Source organism: Colias philodice, chromosome 29 (genome assembly GCF_061535455.1).
Source record: "Colias philodice isolate Cphi_HAF_F1 chromosome 29, ilColPhil1 Martin Lab GWU primary, whole genome shotgun sequence".
NCBI lineage: Eukaryota > Metazoa > Arthropoda > Insecta > Lepidoptera > Pieridae > Colias > Colias philodice.
This window is the reverse complement of record NC_143114.1, coordinates 4,399,975-4,426,519: the sequence shown is the minus strand read 5'-3', so window position 1 is coordinate 4,426,519 and position 26,545 is coordinate 4,399,975. Positions and strand designations below refer to the sequence as shown.

The following is a 26,545-nucleotide window of genomic DNA, read 5'->3' as shown; positions in this document are numbered from 1 at the left end:
TCGGTGTCCGGTGTCCGGTGTCCGGTGTCCGGTGTCCGGTGTCCGGTGTCCGGTGTCCAGTGTCCAGTGTCCAGTGTCCGGTGTTCGTTGTTCTTTGTTCGGTGTTCGTTGTTCGTTGTCCGTTGTCCGTTGTCCGTTGTTCGTTGTTCGTTGTTCGGTGTTCGGTGTTTGAATAGAATAGAATAGAAAAACATTTATTCCCAAAAAATGATACAGTTCGGTGTTCGGTGTTAGTTGTTCGGTGTTCGGTGTCCGGTGTCCGGTGTCCGGTGTCCGGTGTCCGGTGTCCGGTGTCCAGTGTCCAGTGTCCGGTGTTCGTTGTTCTTTGTTCGGTGTTCGTTGTTCGTTGTCCGTTGTTCGTTGTTCGTTGTTCGGTGTTCGGTGTTCGGTGTTCGTTGTTCGTTGTTCGGTGTTCGTTGTTCGGTGTTCGGTGTTCGGTGTTCGGTGTTCGTTGTTCGTTGTTCGTTGTTCGTTGTTCGTTGTTCGGTGTTCGTTGTTCGGTGTTCGTTGTTCGTTGTTCGTTGTTCGTTGTTCGTTGTTCGTTGTTCGGTGTTCGTTGTTCGTTGTTCGTTGTTCGTTGTTCGGTGTTCGGTGTTCGTTGTTCGGTGTTCGGTGTTCGTTGTTCGTTGTTCGTTTTTCGGTGTTCGGTGTTCGTTGTTCGGTGTTCGGTGTTCGGTGTTCGGTGTTCGTTGTTCGTTGTTCGTTGTTCGTTGTTCGTTGTTCGTTGTTCGTTGTTCGTTGTTCGTTGTTCGTTGTTCGTTGTTCGTTGTTCGTTGTTCGTTGTTCGTTGTTCGTTGTTCGTTGTTCGTTGTTCGTTGTTCGTTGTTCGTTGTTCGTTGTTCGTTGTTCGTTGTTCGGTGTTCGGTGTTCGGTGTTTGAATAGAATAGAATAGAAAAACATTTATTCCCAAAAAATGATACAGTTCGTTGTTCGTTGTTCGTTGTTCGTTGTTCGTTGTTCGTTGTTCGTTGTTCGTTGTTCGTTGTTCGTTGTTCGTTGTTCGGTGTTCGGTGTTCGGTGTTTGAATAGAATAGAATAGAAAAACATTTATTCCCAAAAAATGATACAGTTCGTTGTTCGTTGTTCGTTGTTCGGTGTTCGTTGTTCGTATTTCGGTGTTCGGTGTTCGGTGTTCGGTGTTCGGTGTTCGGTGTTCGGTGTTCGTTGTTCGGTGTTCGGTGTTCGTTGTTCGTTGTTCGTTGTTCGGTGTTCGGTGTTCGTTGTTCGGTGTTCGGTGTTCGGTGTTCGGTGTTCGGTGTTCGTTGTTCGTTTTTCGGTGTTCGGTGTTCGTTGTTCGGTGTTCGGTGTTCAGTGTTCGTTGTTCGTTGTTCGTTGTTCGTTGTTCGTTGTTCGTTGTTCGTTGTTCGTTGTTCGTTGTTCGTTGTTCGTTGTTCGTTGTTCGTTGTTCGTTGTTCGTTGTTCGTTGTTCGTTGTTCGTTGTTCGTTGTTCGTTGTTCGTTGTTCGTTGTTCGTTGTTCGTTGTTCGTTGTTCGGTGTTCGGTGTTCGGTGTTTGAATAGAATAGAATAGAAAAACATTTATTCCCAAAAAATGATACAGTTCGTTGTTCGTTGTTCGTTGTTCGTTGTTCGTTGTTCGTTGTTCGTTGTTCGTTGTTCGTTGTTCGGTGTTCGGTGTTCGGTGTTTGAATAGAATAGAATAGAAAAACATTTATTCCCAAAAAATGATACAGTTCGTTGTTCGTTGTTCGTTGTTCGGTGTTCGTTGTTCGTATTTCGGTGTTCGGTGTTCGGTGTTCGGTGTTCGGTGTTCGGTGTTCGTTGTTCGGTGTTCGGTGTTCGTTGTTCGTTGTTCGTTGTTCGGTGTTCGGTGTTCGTTGTTCGGTGTTCGGTGTTCGGTGTTCGGTGTTCGGTGTTCGTTGTTCGTTTTTCGGTGTTCGGTGTTCGTTGTTCGGTGTTCGGTGTTCAGTGTTCGTTGTTCGTTGTTCGTTGTTCGTTGTTCGTTGTTCGTTGTTCGTTGTTCGTTGTTCGTTGTTCGTTGTTCGTTGTTCGTTGTTCGTTGTTCGTTGTTCGTTGTTCGTTGTTCGTTGTTCTTTGTTCGTTGTTCGTTGTTCGTTGTTCGTTGTTCGTTGTTCGTTGTTTGAATAGAATAGAATAGAAAAACATTTATTCCCAAAAAATGATACAGTTCGGTGTTCGGTGTTCGGTGTTCGGTGTTCGGTGTTCGTTGTTCGTTGTTCGTTGTTCGTTGTTCGTTGTTCGTTGTTCGTTGTTCGTTGTTCGTTGTTCGTTGTTCGTTGTTCGTTGTTCGTTGTTCGTTGTTCGTTGTTCGTTGTTCGTTGTTCGGTGTTCGGTGTTCGGTGTTCGGTGTTTGAATAGAATAGAATAGAAAAACATTTATTCCCAAAAAATGATACAGTTCGGTGTTCGGTGTTCGGTGTTCGTTGTTCGGTGTTCGGTGTCCGGTGTCCGTTGTTCGTTGTTCGTTGTTCGTTGTTCGTTGTTCGTTGTTCGGTGTTCGGTGTTCGGTGTTTGAATAGAATAGAATAGAAAAACATTTATTCCCAAAAAATGATACAGTTCGGTGTTCGGTGTTCGGTGTTCGTTGTTCGTTGTTCGTTGTTCGTTGTTCGTTGTTCGTTGTTCGGTGTTTGAATAGAATAGAATAGAAAAACATTTATTCCCAAAAAATGATACAGTTCGGTGTTAGTTGTTCGGTGTTCGGTGTCCGGTGTCCGGTGTCCGGTGTCCGGTGTCCGGTGTCCAGTGTCCAGTGTCCGGTGTCCGGTGTCCAGTGTCCAGTGTCCAGTGTCCAGTGTCCAGTGTTCGGTGTTCGTTGTTCGTTGTTCGGTGTTCGTTGTCCGTTGTCCGTTGTCCGTTGTTCGTTGTTCGGTGTTCGTTGTTCGTTGTTCGGTGTTCGGTGTTCGTTGTTCGGTGTTCGGTGTTCGGTGTTCGGTGTTCGGTGTTCGTTGTTCGGTGTTCGGTGTTCGGTGTTCGTTGTTCGGTGTTCGGTGTTCGTTGTTCGTTGTTCGTTGTTCGTTGTTCGTTGTTCGTTGTTCGTTCGTTGTTGAATAGAATAGAATAGAAAAACATTTATTCCCAAAAAATGATACAGTTCGGTGTTCGGTGTTAGTTGTTCGGTGTTCGGTGTCCGGTGTCCGGTGTCCGGTGTCCAGTGTCTGGTGTCCGGTGTCCGGTGTCCAGTGTCCGGTGTCCAGTGTCCAGTGTCCAGTGTCCAGTGTCCAGTGTCCAGTGTCCGGTGTTCGGTGTCCGGTGTCCGGTGTTCGTTGTTCGTTGTTCGGTGTTCGTTGTCCGTTGTCCGTTGTTCGTTGTTCGTTGTTCGGTGTTCGTTGTTCGTTGTTCGGTGTTCGTTGTTCGGTGTTCGGTGTTCGTTGTTCGTTGTTCGTTGTTCGTTGTTCGTTGTTCGTTGTTCGTTGTTCGTTGTTCGTTGTTCGGTGTTCGGTGTTTGAATAGAATAGAATAGAAAAACATTTATTCCCAAAAAATGATACAGTTCGGTGTTCGGTGTTAGTTGTTCGGTGTTCGGTGTCCGGTGTCCGGTGTCCGGTGTCCAGTGTCCGGTGTCCGGTGTCCGGTGTCCAGTGTCCAGTGTCCAGTGTCCGGTGTTCGGTGTTCGTTGTTCGTTGTTCAGTGTTCGGTGTTCGGTGTTCGTTGTTCGGTGTTCGGTGTTCGGTGTTCGGTGTTCGGTGTTCGGTGTTCGGTGTTCGTTGTTCGTTGTTCGTTGTTCGTTGTTCGGTGTTCGGTGTTCGTTGTTCGGTGTTCGGTGTTCGGTGTTCGTTGTTCGTTGTTCGTTGTTCGTTGTTCGTTGTTCGTTGTTCGTTGTTCGTTGTTCGTTGTTCGTTGTTCGTTGTTCGTTGTTCGTTGTTCGTTGTTCGTTGTTCGTTGTTCGTTGTTCGTTGTTCGTTGTTCGTTGTTCGTTGTTCGTTGTTCGTTGTTCGGTGTTCGGTGTTCGGTGTTTGAATAGAATAGAATAGAAAAACATTTATTCCCAAAAAATGATACAGTTCGGTGTTCGGTGTTCGTTGTTCGGTGTTCGATGTCCGGTGTCCGTTGTTCGTTGTTCGTTGTTCGGTGTTCGGTGTTTGAATAGAATAGAATAGAAAAACATTTATTCCCAAAAAATGATACAGTTCGGTGTTCGGTGTTCGGTGTTCGTTGTTCGTTGTTCGTTGTTCGTTGTTCGTTGTTCGTTGTTCGTTGTTCGGTGTTCGGTGTTTGAATAGAATAGAATAGAAAAACATTTATTCCCAAAAAATGATACAGTTCGGTGTTCGGTGTTCGGTGTCCGGTGTCCGGTGTCCAGTGTCCGGTGTCCGGTGTCCAGTGTCCAGTGTCCGGTGTCCAGTGTCCAGTGTCCAGTGTCCGGTGTCCGGTGTTCGGTGTTCGTTGTTCGGTGTTCGTTGTTCGTTGTCCGTTGTCCGTTGTTCGTTGTTCGTTGTTCGGTGTTCGTTGTTCGTTGTTCGTTGTTCGGTGTTCGTTGTTCGGTGTTCGGTGTTCGGTGTTCGGTGTTCGTTGTTCGTTGTTCGTTGTTCGGTGTTCGGTGTTCGTTGTTCGGTGTTCGGTGTTCGGTGTTCGGTGTTCGTTGTTCGTTGTTCGTTGTTCGTTGTTCGTTGTTCGTTGTTCGTTGTTCGTTGTTCGTTGTTCGTTGTTCGTTGTTCGTTGTTCGTTGTTCGTTGTTCGTTGTTCGTTGTTCGTTGTTCGTTGTTCGTTGTTCGTTGTTCGTTGTTCGTTTTTCGTTTTTCGTTGTTCGTTGTTCGTTGTTCGTTGTTCGTTGTTCGTTGTTCGTTGTTCGTTGTTCGTTGTTCGTTGTTCGTTGTTCGTTGTTCGTTGTTCGTTGTTCGGTGTTCGGTGTTCGGTGTTCGGTGTTTGAATAGAATAGAATAGAAAAACATTTATTCCCAAAAAATGATACAGTTCGGTGTTCGGTGTTCGGTGTTCGTTGTTCGGTGTTCGGTGTCCGGTGTCCGTTGTTCGTTGTTCGTTGTTCGTTGTTCGTTGTTCGTTGTTCGGTGTTCGGTGTTCGGTGTTTGAATAGAATAGAATAGAAAAACATTTATTCCCAAAAAATGATACAGTTCGGTGTTCGGTGTTCGGTGTTCGTTGTTCGTTGTTCGTTGTTCGTTGTTCGTTGTTCGGTGTTTGAATAGAATAGAATAGAAAAACATTTATTCCCAAAAAATGATACAGTTCGGTGTTCGGTGTTCGGTGTTAGTTGTTCGGTGTTCGGTGTCCGGTGTCCGGTGTCCGGTGTCCGGTGTCCAGTGTCCAGTGTCCGGTGTCCGGTGTCCAGTGTCCAGTGTCCAGTGTCCAGTGTCCAGTGTTCGGTGTTCGTTGTTCGTTGTTCGGTGTTCGTTGTCCGTTGTCCGTTGTCCGTTGTTCGTTGTTCGGTGTTCGTTGTTCGTTGTTCGGTGTTCGGTGTTCGTTGTTCGGTGTTCGGTGTTCGGTGTTCGGTGTTCGGTGTTCGTTGTTCGGTGTTCGGTGTTCGTTGTTCGGTGTTCGGTGTTCGTTGTTCGTTGTTCGTTGTTCGTTGTTCGTTGTTCGTTGTTCGTTGTTCGTTGTTCGTTGTTCGTTGTTCGTTGTTCGTTGTTCGTTGTTCGTTGTTCGTTGTTCGTTGTTCGTTGTTCGTTGTTCGGTGTTCGGTGTTCGGTGTTTGAATAGAATAGAATAGAAAAACATTTATTTCCAAAAAATGATACAGTTCGGTGTTCGGTGTTCGGTGTTCGTTGTTCGGTGTTCGGTGTCCGGTGTCCGTTGTTCGTTGTTCGTTGTTCGTTGTTCGGTGTTCGGTGTTTGGTGTTTGAATAGAATAGAATAGAAAAACATTTATTCCCAAAAAATGATACAGTTCGGTGTTCGGTGTTCGGTGTTCGTTGTTCGTTGTTCGTTGTTCGTTGTTCGTATTTCGGTGTTCGGTGTTCGGTGTTCGTTGTTCGTTGTTCGGTGTTCGGTGTCCGGTGTCCGGTGTCCAGTGTCCGGTGTCCGGTGTCCGGTGTCCAGTGTCCGGTGTCCAGTGTCCAGTGTCCGGTGTCCGGTGTTCGTTGTTCGTTGTTCGGTGTTCGTTGTTCGTTGTCCGTTGTCCGTTGTTCGTTGTTCGGTGTTCGTTGTTCGTTGTTCGGTGTTCGGTGTTCGTTGTTCGGTGTTCGGTGTTCGGTGTTCGGTGTTCGTTGTTCGTTGTTCGTTGTTCGTTGTTCGTTGTTCGTTGTTCGTTGTTCGTTGTTCGTTGTTCGTTGTTCGTTGTTCGTTGTTCGTTGTTGAATAGAATAGAATAGAAAAACATTTATTCCCAAAAAATGATACAGTTCGGTGTTCGGTGTTAGTTGTTCGGTGTTCGGTGTCCGGTGTCCGGTGTCCGGTGTCCAGTGTCTGGTGTCCGGTGTCCGGTGTCCAGTGTCCGGTGTCCAGTGTCCAGTGTCCAGTGTCCAGTGTCCAGTGTCCAGTGTCCAGTGTCCGGTGTTCGGTGTCCGGTGTCCGGTGTTCGTTGTTCGTTGTTCGGTGTTCGTTGTCCGTTGTCCGTTGTTCGTTGTTCGTTGTTCGTTGTTCGTTGTTCGTTGTTCGTTGTTCGTTGTTCGTTGTTCGTTGTTCGTTGTTCGTTGTTCGGTGTTCGGTGTTCGGTGTTTGAATAGAATAGAATAGAAAAACATTTATTCCCAAAAAATGATACAGTTCGGTGTTCGGTGTTCGGTGTTCGTTGTTCGGTGTTCGGTGTCCGGTGTCCGTTGTTCGTTGTTCGTTGTTCGTTGTTCGGTGTTCGGTGTTTGGTGTTTGAATAGAATAGAATAGAAAAACATTTATTCCCAAAAAATGATACAGTTCGGTGTTCGGTGTTCGGTGTTCGTTGTTCGTTGTTCGTTGTTCGTTGTTCGTATTTCGGTGTTCGGTGTTCGGTGTTCGTTGTTCGTTGTTCGGTGTCCGGTGTCCGGTGTCCAGTGTCCGGTGTCCGGTGTCCGGTGTCCAGTGTCCGGTGTCCGGTGTCCAGTGTCCAGTGTCCGGTGTCCGGTGTTCGTTGTTCGTTGTTCGGTGTTCGTTGTTCGTTGTCCGTTGTCCGTTGTTCGTTGTTCGGTGTTCGTTGTTCGTTGTTCGGTGTTCGGTGTTCGTTGTTCGGTGTTCGGTGTTCGGTGTTCGGTGTTCGTTGTTCGTTGTTCGTTGTTCGTTGTTCGTTGTTCGTTGTTCGTTGTTCGTTGTTCGTTGTTCGTTGTTCGTTGTTGAATAGAATAGAATAGAAAAACATTTATTCCCAAAAAATGATACAGTTCGGTGTTCGGTGTTAGTTGTTCGGTGTTCGGTGTCCGGTGTCCGGTGTCCGGTGTCCAGTGTCTGATGTCCGGTGTCCGGTGTCCAGTGTCCGGTGTCCAGTGTCCAGTGTCCAGTGTCCAGTGTCCAGTGTCCAGTGTCCGGTGTTCGGTGTCCGGTGTCCGGTGTTCGTTGTTCGTTGTTCGGTGTTCGTTGTCCGTTGTCCGTTGTTCGTTGTTCGTTGTTCGGTGTTCGTTGTTCGTTGTTCGGTGTTCGTTGTTCGGTGTTCGGTGTTCGTTGTTCGTTGTTCGTTGTTCGTTGTTCGTTGTTCGTTGTTCGTTGTTCGTTGTTCGTTGTTCGTTGTTCGTTGTTCGTTGTTCGGTGTTCGGTGTTCGGTGTTTGAATAGAATAGAATAGAAAAACATTTATTCCCAAAAAATGATACAGTTCGGTGTTCGGTGTTCGGTGTTCGGTGTTCGGTGTCCGGTGTCCGGTGTCCAGTGTCCGGTGTCCGGTGTCCGGTGTCCAGTGTCCGGTGTCCAGTGTCCAGTGTCCGGTGTCCGGTGTTCGTTGTTCGTTGTTCGGTGTTCGTTGTTCGTTGTCCGTTGTCCGTTGTTCGTTGTTCGGTGTTCGTTGTTCGTTGTTCGGTGTCCGGTGTCCAGTGTCCGGTGTCCAGTGTCCAGTGTCCGGTGTCCGGTGTTCGTTGTTCGTTGTTCGGTGTTCGTTGTCCGTTGTCCGTTGTTCGTTGTTCGGTGTTCGTTGTTCGTTGTTCGGTGTTCGGTGTTCGTTGTTCGGTGTTCGGTGTTCGGTGTTCGTTGTTCGTTGTTCGTTGTTCGTTGTTCGTTGTTCGGTGTTCGGTGTTTGAATAGAATAGAATAGAAAAACATTTATTCCCAAAAAATGATACAGTTCGGTGTTCGGTGTTAGTTGTTCGGTGTTCGGTGTCCGGTGTCCGGTGTCCAGTGTCCGGTGTCCGGTGTCCGGTGTCCAGTGTCCAGTGTCCAGTGTCCGGTGTTCGGTGTTCGTTGTTCGTTGTTCAGTGTTCGGTGTTCGGTGTTCGTTGTTCGGTGTTCGGTGTTCGGTGTTCGGTGTTCGGTGTTCGGTGTTCGGTGTTCGGTGTTCGGTGTTCGTTGTTCGTTGTTCGTTGTTCGTTGTTCGGTGTTCGGTGTTCGTTGTTCGGTGTTCGGTGTTCGGTGTTCGTTGTTCGTTGTTCGTTGTTCGTTGTTCGTTGTTCGTTGTTCGTTGTTCGTTGTTCGTTGTTCGTTGTTCGTTGTTCGTTGTTCGTTGTTCGTTGTTCGTTGTTCGTTGTTCGTTGTTCGTTGTTCGTTGTTCGTTGTTCGTTGTTCGTTGTTCGTTGTTCGTTGTTCGTTGTTCGTTGTTCGTTGTTCGTTGTTCGTTGTTCGGTGTTCGGTGTTCGGTGTTTGAATAGAATAGAATAGAAAAACATTTATTCCCAAAAAATGATACAGTTCGGTGTTCGGTGTTCGTTGTTCGGTGTTCGATGTCCGGTGTCCGTTGTTCGTTGTTCGTTGTTCGTTGTTCGGTGTTCGGTGTTTGAATAGAATAGAATAGAAAAACATTTATTCCCAAAAAATGATACAGTTCGGTGTTCGGTGTTCGTTGTTCGTTGTTCGTTGTTCGTTGTTCGTTGTTCGTTGTTCGTTGTTCGGTGTTCGGTGTTTGAATAGAATAGAATAGAAAAACATTTATTCCCAAAAAATGATACAGTTCGGTGTTCGGTGTTCGGTGTCCGGTGTCCGGTGTCCAGTGTCCGGTGTCCGGTGTCCAGTGTCCAGTGTCCAGTGTCCGGTGTCCAGTGTCCAGTGTCCAGTGTCCGGTGTCCGGTGTTCGGTGTTCGTTGTTCGGTGTTCGTTGTTCGTTGTCCGTTGTCCGTTGTTCGTTGTTCGTTGTTCGGTGTTCGTTGTTCGTTGTTCGTTGTTCGGTGTTCGGTGTTCGTTGTTCGGTGTTCGGTGTTCGGTGTTCGTTGTTCGTTGTTCGTTGTTCGGTGTTCGGTGTTCGTTGTTCGGTGTTCGGTGTTCGGTGTTCGTTGTTCGTTGTTCGTTGTTCGTTGTTCGTTGTTCGTTGTTCGTTGTTCGTTGTTCGTTGTTCGTTGTTCGTTGTTCGTTGTTCGTTGTTCGTTGTTCGTTGTTCGTTGTTCGTTGTTCGTTGTTCGGTGTTCGGTGTTCGGTGTTCGGTGTTTGAATAGAATAGAATAGAAAAACATTTATTCCCAAAAAATGATACAGTTCGGTGTTCGGTGTTCGGTGTTCGGTGTTCGTTGTTCGGTGTCCGGTGTCCGTTGTTCGTTGTTCGTTGTTCGTTGTTCGGTGTTCGTTGTTCGTTGTTCGTTGTTCGTTGTTCGTTGTTCGGTGTTCGGTGTTCGGTGTTCGGTGTTCGGTGTTTGAATAGAATAGAATAGAAAAACATTTATTCCCAAAAAATGATACAGTTCGGTGTTCGGTGTTCGGTGTTCGGTGTTCGTTGTTCGGTGTCCGGTGTCCGTTGTTCGTTGTTCGTTGTTCGTTGTTCGTTGTTCGTTGTTCGGTGTTCGTTGTTCGTTGTTCGTTGTTCGTTGTTCGGTGTTCGGTGTTCGGTGTTCGGTGTTTGAATAGAATAGAATAGAAAAACATTTATTCCCAAAAAATGATACAGTTCGGTGTTCGGTGTTCGGTGTTCGTTGTTCGTTGTTCGTTGTTCGTTGTTCGTATTTCGGTGTTCGGTGTTCGGTGTTCGGTGTTCGGTGTTCGTTGTTCGTTGTTCGGTGTTCGGTGTTCGTTGTTCGGTGTTCGGTGTTTGAATAGAATAGAATAGAAAAACATTTATTCCCAAAAAATGATACAGTTCGGTGTTCGGTGTTCGGTGTTAGTTGTTCGGTGTTCGGTGTCCGGTGTCCGGTGTCCGGTGTCCGGTGTCCGGTGTCCAGTGTCCGGTGTCCGGTGTCCGGTGTCCAGTGTCCGGTGTCCAGTGTCCAGTGTCCAGTGTCCGGTGTTCGTTGTTCGTTGTTCGGTGTTTGTTGTTCGTTGACATTTATTCCCAAAAAATGATACAGTTCGGTGTTCGGTGTTCGGTGTTCAATGTTCGTTGTTCGTTGTTCGTTGTTCGGTGTCCGGTGTCCGGTGTCCAGTGTCCGGTGTCCGGTGTCCAGTGTCCGGTGTCCAGTGTCCAGTGTCCAGTGTCCGGTGTTCGGTGTTCGTTGTTCGTTGTTCGGTGTTCGTTGTCCGTTGTCCGTTGTCCGTTGTCCGTTGTCCGTTGTTCGTTGTTCGTTGTTCGGTGTTCGGTGTTCGTTGTTCGGTGTTCGGTGTTCGGTGTTCGGTGTTCGTTGTTCGGTGTTCGGTGTTCGTTGTTCGGTGTTCGGTGTTCGTTGTTCGTTGTTCGTTGTTCGTTGTTCGTTGTTCGTTGTTCGTTGTTCGTTGTTCGTTGTTCGTTGTTCGTTGTTCGTTGTTCGTTGTTCGTTGTTCGTTGTTCGTTGTTCGTTGTTCGGTGTTCGGTGTTCGGTGTTCGGTGTTTGAATAGAATAGAATAGAAAAACATTTATTCCCAAAAAATGATACAGTTCGGTGTTCGGTGTTCGGTGTTCGTTGTTCGTTGGTGTTCGGTGTCCGTTGTTCGTTGTTCGTTGTTCGTTGTTCGGTGTTCGGTGTTCGGTGTTTGAATAGAATAGAATAGAAAAACATTTATTCCCAAAAAATGATACAGTTCGGTGTTCGGTGTTCGGTGTTCGTTGTTCGTTGTTCGTTGTTCGTTGTTCGTTGTTCGTTGTTCGTTGTTCGTTGTTCGTTGTTCGTTGTTCGTTGTTCGTTGTTCGGTGTTCGGTGTTCGGTGTTTGAATAGAATAGAATAGAAAAACATTTATTCCCAAAAAATGATACAGTTCGGTGTTCGGTGTTCGGTGTTCGTTGTTCGGTGTTCGGTGTCCGGTGTCCGTTGTTCGTTGTTCGTTGTTCGTTGTTCGGTGTTCGGTGTTTGAATAGAATAGAATAGAAAAACATTTATTCCCAAAAAATGATACAGTTCGGTGTTCGGTGTTCGGTGTTCGTTGTTCGTTGTTCGTTGTTCGTTGTTCGTTGTTCGTTGTTCGTTGTTCGGTGTTCGGTGTTTGAATAGAATAGAATAGAAAAACATTTATTCCCAAAAAATGATACAGTTCGGTGTTCGGTGTTCGTTGTTCGTTGTTCGTTGTTCGTTGTTCGTTGTTCGTTGTTCGTTGTTCGTTGTTCGGTGTTCGGTGTTTGAATAGAATAGAATAGAAAAACATTTATTCCCAAAAAATGATACAGTTCGGTGTTCGGTGTTAGTTGTTCGGTGTTCGGTGTCCGGTGTCCGGTGTCCGGTGTCCGGTGTCCGGTGTCCGGTGTCCGGTGTCCAGTGTCCAGTGTCCAGTGTCCGGTGTTCGTTGTTCTTTGTTCGGTGTTCGTTGTTCGTTGTCCGTTGTCCGTTGTCCGTTGTTCGTTGTTCGTTGTTCGGTGTTCGGTGTTTGAATAGAATAGAATAGAAAAACATTTATTCCCAAAAAATGATACAGTTCGGTGTTCGGTGTTAGTTGTTCGGTGTTCGGTGTCCGGTGTCCGGTGTCCGGTGTCCGGTGTCCGGTGTCCGGTGTCCAGTGTCCAGTGTCCGGTGTTCGTTGTTCTTTGTTCGGTGTTCGTTGTTCGTTGTCCGTTGTTCGTTGTTCGTTGTTCGGTGTTCGGTGTTCGGTGTTCGTTGTTCGTTGTTCGGTGTTCGTTGTTCGGTGTTCGGTGTTCGGTGTTCGGTGTTCGTTGTTCGTTGTTCGTTGTTCGTTGTTCGTTGTTCGGTGTTCGTTGTTCGGTGTTCGTTGTTCGTTGTTCGTTGTTCGTTGTTCGTTGTTCGTTGTTCGTTGTTCGTTGTTCGGTGTTCGTTGTTCGTTGTTCGTTGTTCGTTGTTCGGTGTTCGGTGTTCGTTGTTCGGTGTTCGGTGTTCGTTGTTCGTTGTTCGTTTTTCGGTGTTCGGTGTTCGTTGTTCGGTGTTCGGTGTTCGGTGTTCGGTGTTCGTTGTTCGTTGTTCGTTGTTCGTTGTTCGTTGTTCGTTGTTCGTTGTTCGTTGTTCGTTGTTCGTTGTTCGTTGTTCGTTGTTCGTTGTTCGTTGTTCGTTGTTCGTTGTTCGTTGTTCGTTGTTCGTTGTTCGTTGTTCGTTGTTCGTTGTTCGTTGTTCGTTGTTCGTTGTTCGTTGTTCGGTGTTCGGTGTTCGGTGTTTGAATAGAATAGAATAGAAAAACATTTATTCCCAAAAAATGATACAGTTCGTTGTTCGTTGTTCGTTGTTCGTTGTTCGTTGTTCGTTGTTCGTTGTTCGTTGTTCGTTGTTCGTTGTTCGTTGTTCGGTGTTCGGTGTTCGGTGTTTGAATAGAATAGAATAGAAAAACATTTATTCCCAAAAAATGATACAGTTCGTTGTTCGTTGTTCGTTGTTCGGTGTTCGTTGTTCGTATTTCGGTGTTCGGTGTTCGGTGTTCGGTGTTCGGTGTTCGGTGTTCGTTGTTCGGTGTTCGGTGTTCGTTGTTCGTTGTTCGTTGTTCGGTGTTCGGTGTTCGTTGTTCGGTGTTCGGTGTTCGGTGTTCGGTGTTCGGTGTTCGTTGTTCGTTTTTCGGTGTTCGGTGTTCGTTGTTCGGTGTTCGGTGTTCAGTGTTCGTTGTTCGTTGTTCGTTGTTCGTTGTTCGTTGTTCGTTGTTCGTTGTTCGTTGTTCGTTGTTCGTTGTTCGTTGTTCGTTGTTCGTTGTTCGTTGTTCGTTGTTCGTTGTTCTTTGTTCGTTGTTCGTTGTTCGTTGTTCGTTGTTCGTTGTTCGTTGTTTGAATAGAATAGAATAGAAAAACATTTATTCCCAAAAAATGATACAGTTCGGTGTTCGGTGTTCGGTGTTCGGTGTTCGGTGTTCGTTGTTCGTTGTTCGTTGTTCGTTGTTCGTTGTTCGTTGTTCGTTGTTCGTTGTTCGTTGTTCGTTGTTCGTTGTTCGTTGTTCGTTGTTCGTTGTTCGTTGTTCGTTGTTCGTTGTTCGTTGTTCGTTGTTTGAATAGAATAGAATAGAAAAACATTTATTCCCAAAAAATGATACAGTTCGGTGTTCGGTGTTCGGTGTTCGTTGTTCGGTGTTCGGTGTCCGGTGTCCGGTGTCCGGTGTCCAGTGTCCGGTGTCCAGTGTCCGGTGTCCGGTGTCCGTTATTCGTTGTTCGTTGTTCGGTGTTCGTTGTTCGGTGTTCGTTGTTCGTTGTTCGTTGTTCGTTGTTCGGTGTTCGTTGTTCGTTGTTCGTTGTTCGTTGTTCGTTGTTCGGTGTTCGGTGTTCGTTGTTCGGTGTTCGTTGTTCGGTGTTCGGTGTTCGTTGTTCGGTGTTCGGTGTTCGGTGTTCGTTGTTCGTTGTTCGTTGTTCGTTGTTCGGTGTTCGGTGTCCGGTGTCCGGTGTCCAGTGTCCGGTGTCCGGTGTCCGGTGTCCGTTATTCGGTGTTCGTTATTCGGTGTTCGTTGTTCGGTGTTCGGTGTTCGGTGTTCGTTGTTCGTTGTTCGTTGTTCGTTGTTCGGTGTTCGGTGTTCGTTGTTCGTTGTTCGGTGTTCGGTGTTCGGTGTTCGGTGTTCGTTGTTCGTTGTTCGTTGTTCGTTGTTCGTTGTTCGTTGTTCGTTGTTCGTTGTTCGTTGTTCGTTGTTCGTTGTTCGGTGTTCGGTGTTCGGTGTTCGGTGTTCGGTGTTCGGTGTTCGTTGTTCGTTGTTCGTTGTTCGTTGTTCGTTCTATGTTTGTATTTTTATGATGACGTACGGCGCTCACACTTTTTTTTTGTAATTTGTCTCAATGTGTAGTTATTTCTATTACTCTTCTCTGTATTGAAATAAATACATACTAACAATAACAGGAGATGTTTATTTTCTAACAAAATGCTTTGTATGACGTCCTCTTATTATGATGTTTGATATTTCCCTTCAATCTATTGTACCTATATTATTGTTATATGTGTTTGTGTTGCAAATAAAATAAAATAAAATAAAATAAAATAAAAATCTATACATAATATTATAAAACTAAAGAGTTTGTTTCAACGCGCTAATCTCAGGAACTACTGGTCCGATTTGCAAAATTCTTCGGAGTTAGATAGCCCATTCGTCGAGGAATGCTACAGGCTATATATCATCATGCTAAGACCGTCAGGAGCGGAGCCCCGCGGGTGAAACCGCGGAGCACAGCTAGTGTCATTATAAACAGATTCCACTGTATTCAGTAAACACTTTACAGCGAGAGTGGTCACGGACCATGACCACGCTCGCTGTAAAGTGTTCGAAACGTCAGGAAAATAATATAATGAATAAATCGCGTTTAAAATTCGTTAAAAAGTTTAAATTTCTAGATTCCACTGTACTTACATACCCAAATACAACACTCACCAAACAAAGTATTCTTGTAATACATATCGTAGAACTTCTCTTCGCACTGTTGTACTTGCTTTTTAAATGTGCTTGCGTCTTTCAATTTAATTACACATTCTGGACATATACTGTATGTTGAATCACTTAGATTCCCTGGCACCGGTGTAATCTGGAATAAAATCACTACATAGTATAAAATGAAGTCGCTTTCTCTGTCCCTATGTCTCTTTATATAATTAAATCTTTAAAACTATGCAACAGGTTTTGATGCGGTTTTTTTTAATAGATAGTGATAAACATAGAATAGATAGTGATTCAGGAGGAAGGTTTTAGTATATCATATAGTTTTTACTCAAAAATTTAATACAGAGAGGATATGTTGAATAATGCTCATATATTTTTACAATTTTTATCCTCTCACTTATTATCTATACTAATATTATAAAGCTGAAGAGTTTGTTTGTTTGTATGTTTGTTTGAACACGCTAATCTCGGGAACTACTGGTCTGATTTGAAAAATTGTTTCAGTGTTAGATAGCTCATTTATCGAGAAAGGCTATAGGGTATATTATATCATCACGCTACGACCAACAGGAGTGGAGCCACGAGGGTGAAACCGCGCGGAGAAGCTAGTATAGTATAAAACAAAGTCACTTCCCGCTCTCTGTCTGTCCCAAATTTGTTCCTATGTTACGTTTATATTTTAAAAACTACGCAACCGATTTGGATGCGGTTTTTTATCATAGATAGTGAGTCTCGCGGTTTCAATATTTATTCAGTTTTAGACAAAACCGGTAAAGCCACGAGTGGAAATTAAAAACAACAGACACACGTAAAGTAAAACAAAAAAAAGTAAAATCCAGAGACTTTTAGCACAATGGTCAATAACTAGTAAGATACGTCGTATACTACTTACGTTAATATCAAAACAATTTCTTAACATATCACAAAAGTTTTCATGTTGCGAAGGATCCATTAACATAATGAATTTTCCCTCGGCATGACAACACCTACACAGGTCTTTTTCAAACGTCTTATACAGTTCGCTTTCACCCGCCATTTCGAACTTCGAAGGAAATCAAGATTATTGTCAATGTATTAATAAGAAATAGTTACAGTCTAATTTTCATTTTTATTTTTTAAACATTGTTCATTTTAGTTTAATATTTAGAACAATAACAATCACATTCACAACATTTTTTACCACAGTTTTGACTGGCTTTGACAGTAACTGTAATTGTCAAAATAAAAACAAATAGATGAAATAGAGAATCTTTTATTTCTTTTCATCATAATATTTTGATCCAAATGTCGGGAAATTGGTTATAGAGAACGCGCCACGAAACAAGTTCCGTAATCCGTAGATGCAAAGATCTCGCAATTTTTTTGAAGCGTAGATAGATTCAAAATCATTGCGATTAAGTGGGTGCCTAAAATAATCCTCCCAAAATTATTTAATGCAAACAGCCCCCAGTTTGGCCAGAATTTATGTGAAAAAGGTATAATTCCGTTTATTTAAAGGTAAGCACAGACAAACTGCATGTGCAGTTTTGTGGGACTTAGACTTAAGTTATTGTAATAATTTGTAAGAATAATTTCAATAAATAATAAAATAATAATAATAAATATATAGGTAAACCAGAATCTGATGGCAAATTGGGAAATCAAAATTTTGAGTGTGCAACCCTAGGGAAAATGGACTGAACGATCTTGATACTGCTTATTTTTTATTTTGTCCTCAACATCATTAATAGGCACATTACATAAGTGAACAATACTGTACTTAATAATGAGATATTCACTTAATATTATGTAGGTACATACTTACATGTATAATATACATATTACTTTTATCTATGTAATACATATTATGTATTATTTACACATACCTATATTTGTATATTCATTATCATTATGCCATGTAAAAATATGGATGTAATGATAATGCAGATCAAAACTAGATTGCTAAAAATTTTTTATAAAATAAAATAAAGATAAAATAAAACTATGTTTATTTTCGTAAGTATTAAAGACACACACATTATAAAATTGACTTGGACAGCTTGGACTTGACGAATAGCCGTATTGGAAACTCCTGTAATAAGTTTTCATAAAATTATATTGTAATCAACAAACAATATTATAATTACCTACTTATAATATTTTTTATTTTAAGTATCAAAACGGGTAAGTCCAATTTACCAATAAAATATTCAAAATTGAAAATTATGATGTGTTTGACGCTTCTGCATCGAATGTTTTTCTATACACATTATAAACAACACCCCTTGCTTGTGATCGCAGCGGCTTTTTCGACATTTTCGAAGATTTTTTAGACAAAATCCTAAAAATTATTCATCAATTGCAAAGAAGACAAATAATTTGACAACCAATTTGATAGTTGTCAAATAAAATTGCCATATGAAAATCTTTTATTTCGTAAATATAAATATGCCATCAGATTCTGGTAGACCTATAATACTAATTACTATACATAAAGCGTCGTATTCACGGTCCATCTTGACGTACGTCCCGCCAAGGTCATACACGATGCACGACGCAAAACGACAGTGAATAGTGTTGACGTACGTCAATAATTATTATTATTATCTTGCTGGATGTGCACGACCAATTTTTCATCCAGCGAGCACCCCCACCACCGCGAACGTCGTGCAGATGGACAGTGAATAGCGCGGACGTACAGCAGATCAGTGTTGCCAACAGAAATTAATGTAAATATGTACTTGGAAACATGGCCTATTGATATGATTTTTTTGTGATAACCAATTGAGTACCTACATGAGCAAGCAAGAAACAGTTATTTTATATTTTTATGTACACAGGAAATACCCAATTATCATTACTTTTGGATCAACCTAGTACACATGGACAGTTTATATTCAGAAGTTATTATTTTAAAAGAACTCCAAGGCGAATTGATGAATAACACAGATTTTATGCAAAAGTCCACTGCAGAAAAATGGCAATTTATTTAAGAAAAATTTCCTAACGAATTTGTTTGTTAAAAAAATGATTAGCTATATACTCTCTGTTCCCGCCACTTCAGCATTTACTGAAAGAGTCTTTTCGGTCATGAATGTGAAGTGGCGGGAAGAGAGAAACCGAGCTTCATTAAAAATTAATTAAAAATGAGCTCTTGAAATATATAAATTTATATTTGGAATGTTTGGATTCATATAATTCATTTAAAAATAATGAAAAATTGTTAGGTACTGCAAAAAGTACAAAAAAACACATTTTTAAAAATATTTATTTACTCTTTATTTACCTCCTTTAAAATCAGATATACTCTGTTTCTTCAAATAAAAGTTGGCAACCCTAGCCATGCTTGATGCGTGCACGATCGTCAGTAGGATCAAAGAAGTAGGATACATCCAGCACCGCGGCCTTGAGCTGACGTACGTCGGGGATGGACCGTGAATAAAGCGTCTAATATAAACATAATATAAGCACAGACTAATAATAATATACTACTTTATACAAATATAAGTATATTATGATTGGGTATTCCACACTCACAGCTTACACTCATAATGAATTTGCCACCGTTAGTTTAATAGATAATTATTTAACGTGCGAGATTATCTATCGTCAAATTGTTGTTATCGATTTATAATTTAATGCATAATTTAACAATAACATTAAATAATACAAGCGATTAAATCACGATTAAATAATCTTGTATTAAATTTTGTAATTGGAGATTGTAGTTCAACCCCGTTTTCCAATTACAGCACTAGAGCGCATTATGCGGCATAATGCTTAACGTTGAATGTTTCAACTACAACAACGCTTCGCACAATCGAGCACTCATAAATTATAAACAGACGTTCGAACTGGTGCGACCGGACCACCGTACTCGTGCGGTGCGATCGACTCGCCACACGACCGCACCGCACCGATTCGGTCCAGTGCTTTCCGTGCTACTGGACAGCGAGGACGTCGAGTCGACATGCCTCCAACGTTATCGAAAGAAGCTAATATCGCGCTTATTGCGGCAACCGTCATAGCAAGTACATGTTCAATCATAGAAAAGAAGAAAAAGAATAGAAAAGAATGGGCAAAATTCTATTTAAAAGAAAGGGATTCGTTCAGTCATATGCGATTTATAAAAGAGCTTGATAATGAAGATTTTCGTATATATCTTCGCATGAGTTCTGATTCATTTTCTGAGTTACTGCAACTTGTGAAACCATATATAACGAAAACCGATACAGTTATGAGAAAAGCTGTGACAGCTGAAGAGAGATTAGTGGCAACCTTAAAATATCTAGGGTCAGGGAGAGAATTCCGAGAACTGAAATTCAGTACAAGTATATCATCGCAACTATTATCAGAGATAATACCAGAGACGTGTGGAGCAATCTGTAAAGTGCTTAAAAATTATATGAAGGTATGTATGTATGTACACGTTTAAAATTAAAAGACTGGTTACATACAGCATTATTTATTTTTTAATCAATATTAGTATCAAAATATTTATGTAGGTACCCAAGCAAATCAAACTAGGTATTATAGAATCAAATAAGGTATTAAAATTTATATTCCTTTATTATTCATTTTTTTTTTTATGAATCAAATACTGAATTAGTTCTGATCCACTACCCCTAAAAACATTCTGCGTCATTTCTATAGTACCACTTCCCCTTGTACTAGGTTGTGGTTCTGAATTCTGATATAATACATTTTTCATAAAATAAAAACATAACTACAAATATTTTTTTTTTTTAATTAAACCTTTAAATCCCCTCTAATAAACAACATAGTCGAAACGACGAAGGTTAGTATTCAACGTCGAAAGATAAGGTTAGTGTTATAGGGTTAAAAATAAAAGACTAGTTACATACTTACAGCATTATTTATTTTTTAATCAATATTAGTACATATCATAATATTTATGTACCCAAACAAATCAAACTAAGTATTATAAAATCAAATAAGGTATTAAAATTTATATTCCTTAATTATTCATTTTTTTTTTTAGAATCAAATATTGGCTTATGTCTGATCCACTACCCCTAAAAACATTCTGCGTCATTTCTATAGTACCACTTGTACTAGGTTGTGGTTCTGATTCTGATACAGGTAATTGGGTAATTCTTTTTGATAGGCCATTGGTTACTAATAACGGCATGTTGTAATACTGAGAATTTGGATCTGAGGAATAAATTGTAATCGAAGCTGCTGGTGAGGGTGATGGATTTGAATGCTGATTCGAGGATAATCGATGTGAATGTTGTTGTGAGGGTAATCGATGTGAATGTTGTGGTGAGGGTAATCGATGTGAATGTTGTGGTGAGGGCGATGGTTGTGATTGTTGAGGTGAGGGTGATGGATGGGAATGTTGAGGTGTGGGTGATGGATGTGAATGTTGAGGTGAGGGTGATGGATGTGAATGTTGAGGTGATGGTAATGGATTTGTATGCTGAGGCGAGGGCGAGGTTAATCGATGTGAGCGTTGTGGTGAGGGTGATGGTTTCCAATATTTTGGTGAAAGTGATGGATGTGAATGTTGTGGTGAGGAGGATGGTTGTGATTGTTGAGGTGAGGGTGATGGATGTGAGTATTGATTTGTATGTTGAGGCGAGGGCGAGGTTAATCGATGTGAGCGTTGTGGTGAGGGTGATGGTTGCCAATGTTTTGGTGAACGTGATGGATGTGAATGTTGAGGCGAGGGTAATCGATTTGAATGTTGTGGTGAGGGTGATGGATGTGAATGTTGAGGTGAGAGTGATGGATGTGAATGTTGAGGTGAGGGTGATGGATGGGAATGTTGAGGTGAGGGTGATGGTTGCCAATGTTGTGGTGAGGCTGATGAGTGTGTATATTGAGGTGATGGTGATGGATTTGTATGTTGAGGCGAGGGCGAGGTTAATCGAAGTGATTGTTGAGGTGAGGGTGATGGATGTGAATGTTGAGGTGAGGGTGGTGGATGTGAATATTGAGGTGATGGTTGCCAATGTTGTGGTGAGGGTGATGGGTGTGTATATTGAGGTGATGGTGATGGATTAGAATGTTGAGGCGAGGGCGAGGTTAATCGATGTGAGCGTTGTGGTGAGTGTGATGGTTGCCAATGTTTTGGTGAAGGTGATGGATGTGAATGTTGAGGTGAGGTAGATGACCAATATTGAGGAGACGGTGAAGACTGTAATGAATGTTGCTGATATAAATCGCTTCTATATGGTTGAGTGAAGAAGGATTGGTTGCCAGTATGTACGTTTTTATTTAAGTTTATTGAAGCATCTATAGAGAGTTCTTCTATTTTAGCATAGAATAATAGTTCTCCAATCAGTTTTTCAACAATGCATCTTTGCAGTTTCGGTAACTCTTTCAATTGAGAGCTCACTGATCGTCCAAAAGCATCTGCTGAGGTGTCTTCATGCAAGCTGCTGCCTTTGATAAATTGTGTTGCGGACTCTAACAATTGTTCTTGTTTCTTGAAAAGTGCATTTTTCCGTTTAATTGAAGACTTTTCCTTTTTTGTTGCAGGTTCCTGAAACAGAAGATGAATGGTTAAAAATAGCACACGACTTTGAAAGAAAATGGCAATTCAATCATTGTGTGGGCGCTATTGATGGAAAGCATGTTCTCATTGAAAAACCACCAAAATCTGGTTCTACATATTATAATTACAAGGGATCATTCAGCATAGTTCTGCTTGGTATTGTTAATGCCAATTACGAGTTTATTTATGTGAATGCAGGTACAAACGGGAGTATTTCTGATGGTGGAGTATTTAATCATACATCTTTTCATGAAAAGCTGTTGTCTGATCAACTGCATTTACCACGACCATCTGTCTTGCCCTCATCAGATGTAGTAGCTCCATATTGTTTAGTTGCAGACAGTGCATTTGCAATGAATGAAAATCTTATAAAGCCATATCCACAGAAAAATTTGACACACGACAAAAAAATATACAACTATAGACTTTCCAGAGCTAGGAGAATTGTGGAAAATACATTCGGTATATTAGCTGAACGTTTTAGGGTATTTAAAAAACCTATCACAATGAATGTTAAAAATGTACCAATAATAGTAATGGCTTCATGTTTGCTTCACAATTTTCTGAGAAAAAAGTCTGAAAACTATGTCTCAAGAAATTGTGTTGATCGGGAAGATATTGAAAATAACACCTTTCGCCCAGGATATTGGCGGGAAAATGACATCTCAGTGCATCTTAATAGATCAGACAGACAGCGTACTGCAGATGGTAATGCGGTGAGACAGATATTCACAGAATATTTTAACAACCAAGGTCGTGTAGATTTTCAGGAAAGAATGATTAATGTACTTAATATTTAAGTGCATATAGCATACCTCACTATTTGATTCCGAAGCTTCTGGCATGCTATCGATTCCCAGTACAATTGGAGTTGTTTTCTCATGAAGAAAACTTAAATATGGGTAATACCATAACGACGGAGTATGCACATCTTCTGCCCCAGCACCTGTTGATTTGCTGGACTCCACCTACAAATTATTAAATATAAAAATAAATAATTTAATAATGTAGGTCAGCCATACTCAACCAGCGGCCCGCGGGCCGCCTGCGGCCCGCTGCGCTTTTTTTTGCGGCCCAAAGAGAAAAGAGAGACACATCAATATGAAGAATTTTGGAAATTAGTACCGGATAGCTATGAAACGTTAAAAAATTGCGCACATTTACTCTTGACATTGTTTGCATCAACTTACCTATGTGAATCCTCATATTCAAAAAATATGAAATATGCAAAAAATGTCTACAGATCTCGGCTTACCGATTCGCATCTATACGATGTCTTGAGAGTAGCATGCAGTAACTATGTGCCTGATTTATCAAAAAATGTCAAAAATTTGTTACAATGTCAAAAATTACATTAATTTTTATGACAGAAATAAATGCTAATTTTTTTATTATATAGTTTTATTTAACTGTCGCATAATCTTCGCTTCATCACTAGTAACAAATGCGAAAGAAACCCAGTCTGTCTGTTACGCTTTCGTGAATAAACCACTGAATCGATTCTGATGAAATTTGGTACGTAGATAGACTATTCGCTGATGACGTAGGTGACATAGGTATGTAGGTAAATTACTGTGGCCCGCAAGGTTAAACAGTAGCAATTATGTGGCCCTAGGTAAAAAAAGGTTGAGTATAGCTGATGTAGGTAATGTTAAAAACCAAGTACTTATGTATAGTTAGTTTATTGGTGTTATGATTTTAACATTGTTGAAAGAAAATATTAATAAATAAAAAATAATCGAAGAATTGATTTTGATTTCATTTACGCAAACGAATTTACTGCAATCGTAATCAATATGTATTATCCTATTTTTTATTCAGAATAAAACATTTTTCATATGGTACCTACTAATACTTCATTTAAGTTATGCTAACAACAAATAAACTTATAAATTTTAAAGATTGTTGATTACTTGTTATTTAATTTATTTACCTACCTTTTTGTGCTCACGCCTATATGCAGCTCTTAAATGTTCAATTTTTTTTTTTACATCCTCAATAGTGGCACGCGGATAGCCGGTTCTCCATTTTTCAAGAATAATTTCGAAAGCTTGTTGGCGGGCATCTTTGTTGCAATATAAGTTGTGGGATGTATCCCACAAACAGGGAAAATCTTTGTAAAGTTCTATAATTTCTATTATTAAATTTTTCTCAATTATAGCCACCTCTTCCGACGCCATCGCCATTGATGAAGATGGACCAAGAGAGTAGTATATTCCTTGCGATGGACCGACGTCCATTTTGTTCGGCGGTAGAAGGTAGAACTGTGAATAATTTATAAAGTAGGGATGGCGATGTCAAATCGATTAATCAAAGAATCAATTTCTCGAACCAAATAAATAGATTTTTTTAATCGATATGTCGTACCAAATCGATTCAGTGAGTTTTACCCTTGAAAATCGACTTTCGATTTTTTTCTTATACGGTAAAAAAAAAATATTTAGGATTAGCTGAATGTATAGGTCTACCAGAATCTGATGGCATATTTATATTTCAAAAATACGAGATTTTCATGTGGCAACTTTATTTGACAACTATCAAATTGGTTGTCAAATTATTTGTGTTGATGATTAATTTTTAGGATTTTGTCTTCAAAATCTTCAAAATGTCCATAAAACCGCTGCGATCACAAGCAAGAGGTGTTGTTTACAATGTGTATAGAAAAATATTCGATGAAGAAGGGTCAAACACATCACAATTTTCAATTTTAAAGCGCGTGAAAGATTTTATTGCTAAGTTGGACTTACCCGGTTTTGATACTTTAATTTAAAAATGTTATAAATAGGTAACTATAATATTGTTTGTTGATTAAAATATAATTTTATGAAAACTTATAACAGATTCGGCTATTTGTCAAGTCCAAGGTGTACAAGTCAATTTTATAATGTGTTAATACTTACGAAAATAAACATGATTTTATTTTATTATTGTTTTATTTTATAAAAAATTATAAACAATCGAAATATACCTAGTAAATAAGTTTTGATCTGCATTATCATTACATCCATATTTTCACATGCCATAATTATATACTTATATTCAAATATAGGTATGTGTAAATACATTTATGTATTTTAGAAAAGTAATATGTATATTATACATGTAATAAGTACCTAGATAATAATACGTGGATATCTCATTATTAAATACAGTATTATCCACTTGTGTAATGTGACTAATGATATTGAGGACAAAATAAAAAATACGCAGTATCAAGATCGTTCAGTCCATTTTCCCAAGGGTTGCACACTCTAAATTTTGATTTCCCTAATTGCCATCAGATTCTGGTTTACCTATACTCACAATATTACGGCATTGCCAGTTTAAGGTTTAATTACTTAAAAACTCGGGAAATGGTGGTGTGCTTAGTTTTCGTACCTTCTCTTTAGTAAAAAAAAATTACGTTGGTAATCTTTGACTTTTTTTATTGATATTGCGTCATTGTTTTGTCTTGTTATGATTTATGCATTTGTTTATATATTATATGCCTTGATTGGTTGTTTGTTGTAATATACTTACATACTGTGACTAAGGAATTATATAAATACTAGAGGTCCGCCCCAGCTTCGCCCGTGGTACATATTTCGCAATAAAAGGTAGCCCTAAAGTTAAGTATAAAGTTTGTTGAAACTTGTTGGAACTTGTCGGCGCCGATCAGCGCTTATAAGCGCATGTTCATATATTTTCCTGCGCGGGTTACCAGCGCTTATAAGAGCCGATAAGCGCTTATAAGCGCTTATAAGTTTCAAGCTTTCTTTCTGAATACGCCCTATGCTATGCTATCTACTCTTTTAAATTTTTAGGGCTGATTTTTCAATCCTTGGTTAAAACTTATTCGTCGAATAACGTATAAAACTACCATTTTAAAAACGTATTCTAATTGTCCGTATTTGACAGTTTACGTGACATTTTAATATTATCGTGTAAGGGCGTATTCAGAAAGAAAGCTTGAAACTTATAAGCGCTTATCGGCGCTTGTCATGTTCATATATTTTCCTGTCAGTGCTGTCAACCCGCGCAGGAAAATATATGAACATGACAAGCGCCGATAAGCGCTTATAAGTTTCAAGCTTTCTCTCTGAATACTCCCTAATGCTTTATTGGACGGATAAGTTTTATCCAAGCATTGAAAAATCGGCCCTTAATGTAACAAATACATTTAGAAAATTAATATCTTCTTAGAGAATATAGATGTGATCTGATATTTTGTCATGGCAATAAAAATAATTGTAACTATCGAATTCCCTGAATTAAAAATTCCTGATTTTACTGATAAGAGATTCCAGAGATTGTTTATTATGGTACTATTCTTGTTTTTCATAAAATTTATTTATATTTACATTGTAAATACAAATTTGAAAAAAATAAGATTAATAATAAAGATTAATAATATTAGATTTTTAGAAATCGATTTTTTAGACCTCGATTTTTTTATGAATCGATTTATCAAGTTACGATTTGAATCGATTTAAAAATCGATCTTTTTTTATAAAGAATCGCCGTCCCTAGACTAAAGCGCTGTCCGGTGCGATCGCCCGTCCACACGCGCGAATTTGGTACGGTCCGCACCAAGTTCGGATGAAAAAACCATCGAACCAACCGTACCGTCAATAATAATAATTATGTCCGGCGGACCACTGTACACACGATCGAATATGGTCCGGAGCGCACCAAGGTCACGGTGCGGTCCGTACCAAATTCGAACGTCTGTTTATAACTTTAAAAGTAAATGCGCGTGAATTGATGCGTGCAATCGATGCCATTGATCGAAATGTTTTGTTTATATATTATCGTTAGTAATATTATTAATTGTTGAAAAAAAATTAAAGCTTTCGTTTCATTGTAGTATTTTCGAAATAATCAAAGTTAATTCAAATTGTGTTAAAAAAATTAATAATGATATAAGTATGGATGAATGTACAAACATTGACTTTTTTTTATATTTCACATTTAAAATGTGAATACAATTTCATTTTAGAATTCGAATCTACAAACAAATTTGTTAACAGGAATATACTTGCATTTTATTATATACTTGGATTTGAAAAGTAATTCACGTTCCAATTAAGCATCAGCATAATTCGGCATTGTGCGCCACTGAGTCGCATTATGCTCTGTAATTGGAAAACTACCCAATAGTGTGTGGCATGGGCACAGGGTATGGGGTTGTGGTGTGTCTCTACATAATGGAGTGCTCTGTGGGAGTACGGTGGGAGTCGTAGACGGAGAATCCAATAGACACCGGCAATGCGTGTCGCAGAAAGGGATAGAAAAGATTACGTCACAATATTTAGGGTTACCGTATGAGGGAAAATTTACCCCACAATTTGTAAGATACAAATCTCTCACTATCATTATTCACATAAGTGGATAATAATGAGATATCCACATAATGATATTATGTAGGTACATACTTACATGTCTATACTTAATATTATAAAGAGG

At 40.6% G+C, this 26,545-nt stretch overlaps 2 protein-coding genes and 1 long non-coding RNA gene across 3 annotated transcripts in view; all 3 read right to left on the bottom strand.

Annotated features, from left to right (window-relative positions):
• LOC149475922 (uncharacterized) overlaps window positions 1-15,818 on the bottom strand; it is a 37,208-nt gene extending 21,390 nt beyond the window's left edge. The window contains exons 1-2 of the mRNA XM_089712868.1: window positions 15,491-15,818; window positions 14,593-14,743 (exon numbers count right to left, since the gene is read on the bottom strand). Of these exons, the coding sequence (XP_089568994.1) occupies window positions 14,593-14,743; window positions 15,491-15,634 (295 nt within the window). The 5' untranslated portion in view covers window positions 15,635-15,818. The remainder of the gene's footprint in view (window positions 1-14,592; window positions 14,744-15,490) is intronic.
• Window positions 1-26,545, bottom strand: part of LOC149475919 (uncharacterized) — a 76,425-nt gene that overhangs the window by 21,390 nt on the left and 28,490 nt on the right. The gene's annotated exons all lie outside the window — the stretch shown is intronic.
• Window positions 19,556-22,033, bottom strand: LOC149475921 (uncharacterized). Its single transcript, XM_089712464.1, has 2 exons — window positions 21,916-22,033; window positions 19,556-21,088 (listed from the first exon to the last, which is right to left on the bottom strand). The coding sequence occupies exons 1-2, from the start codon at window positions 21,943-21,945 to the stop codon at window positions 19,556-19,558; spliced, it is 1,563 nt and encodes a 520-aa protein (XP_089568590.1). The 5' UTR covers window positions 21,946-22,033.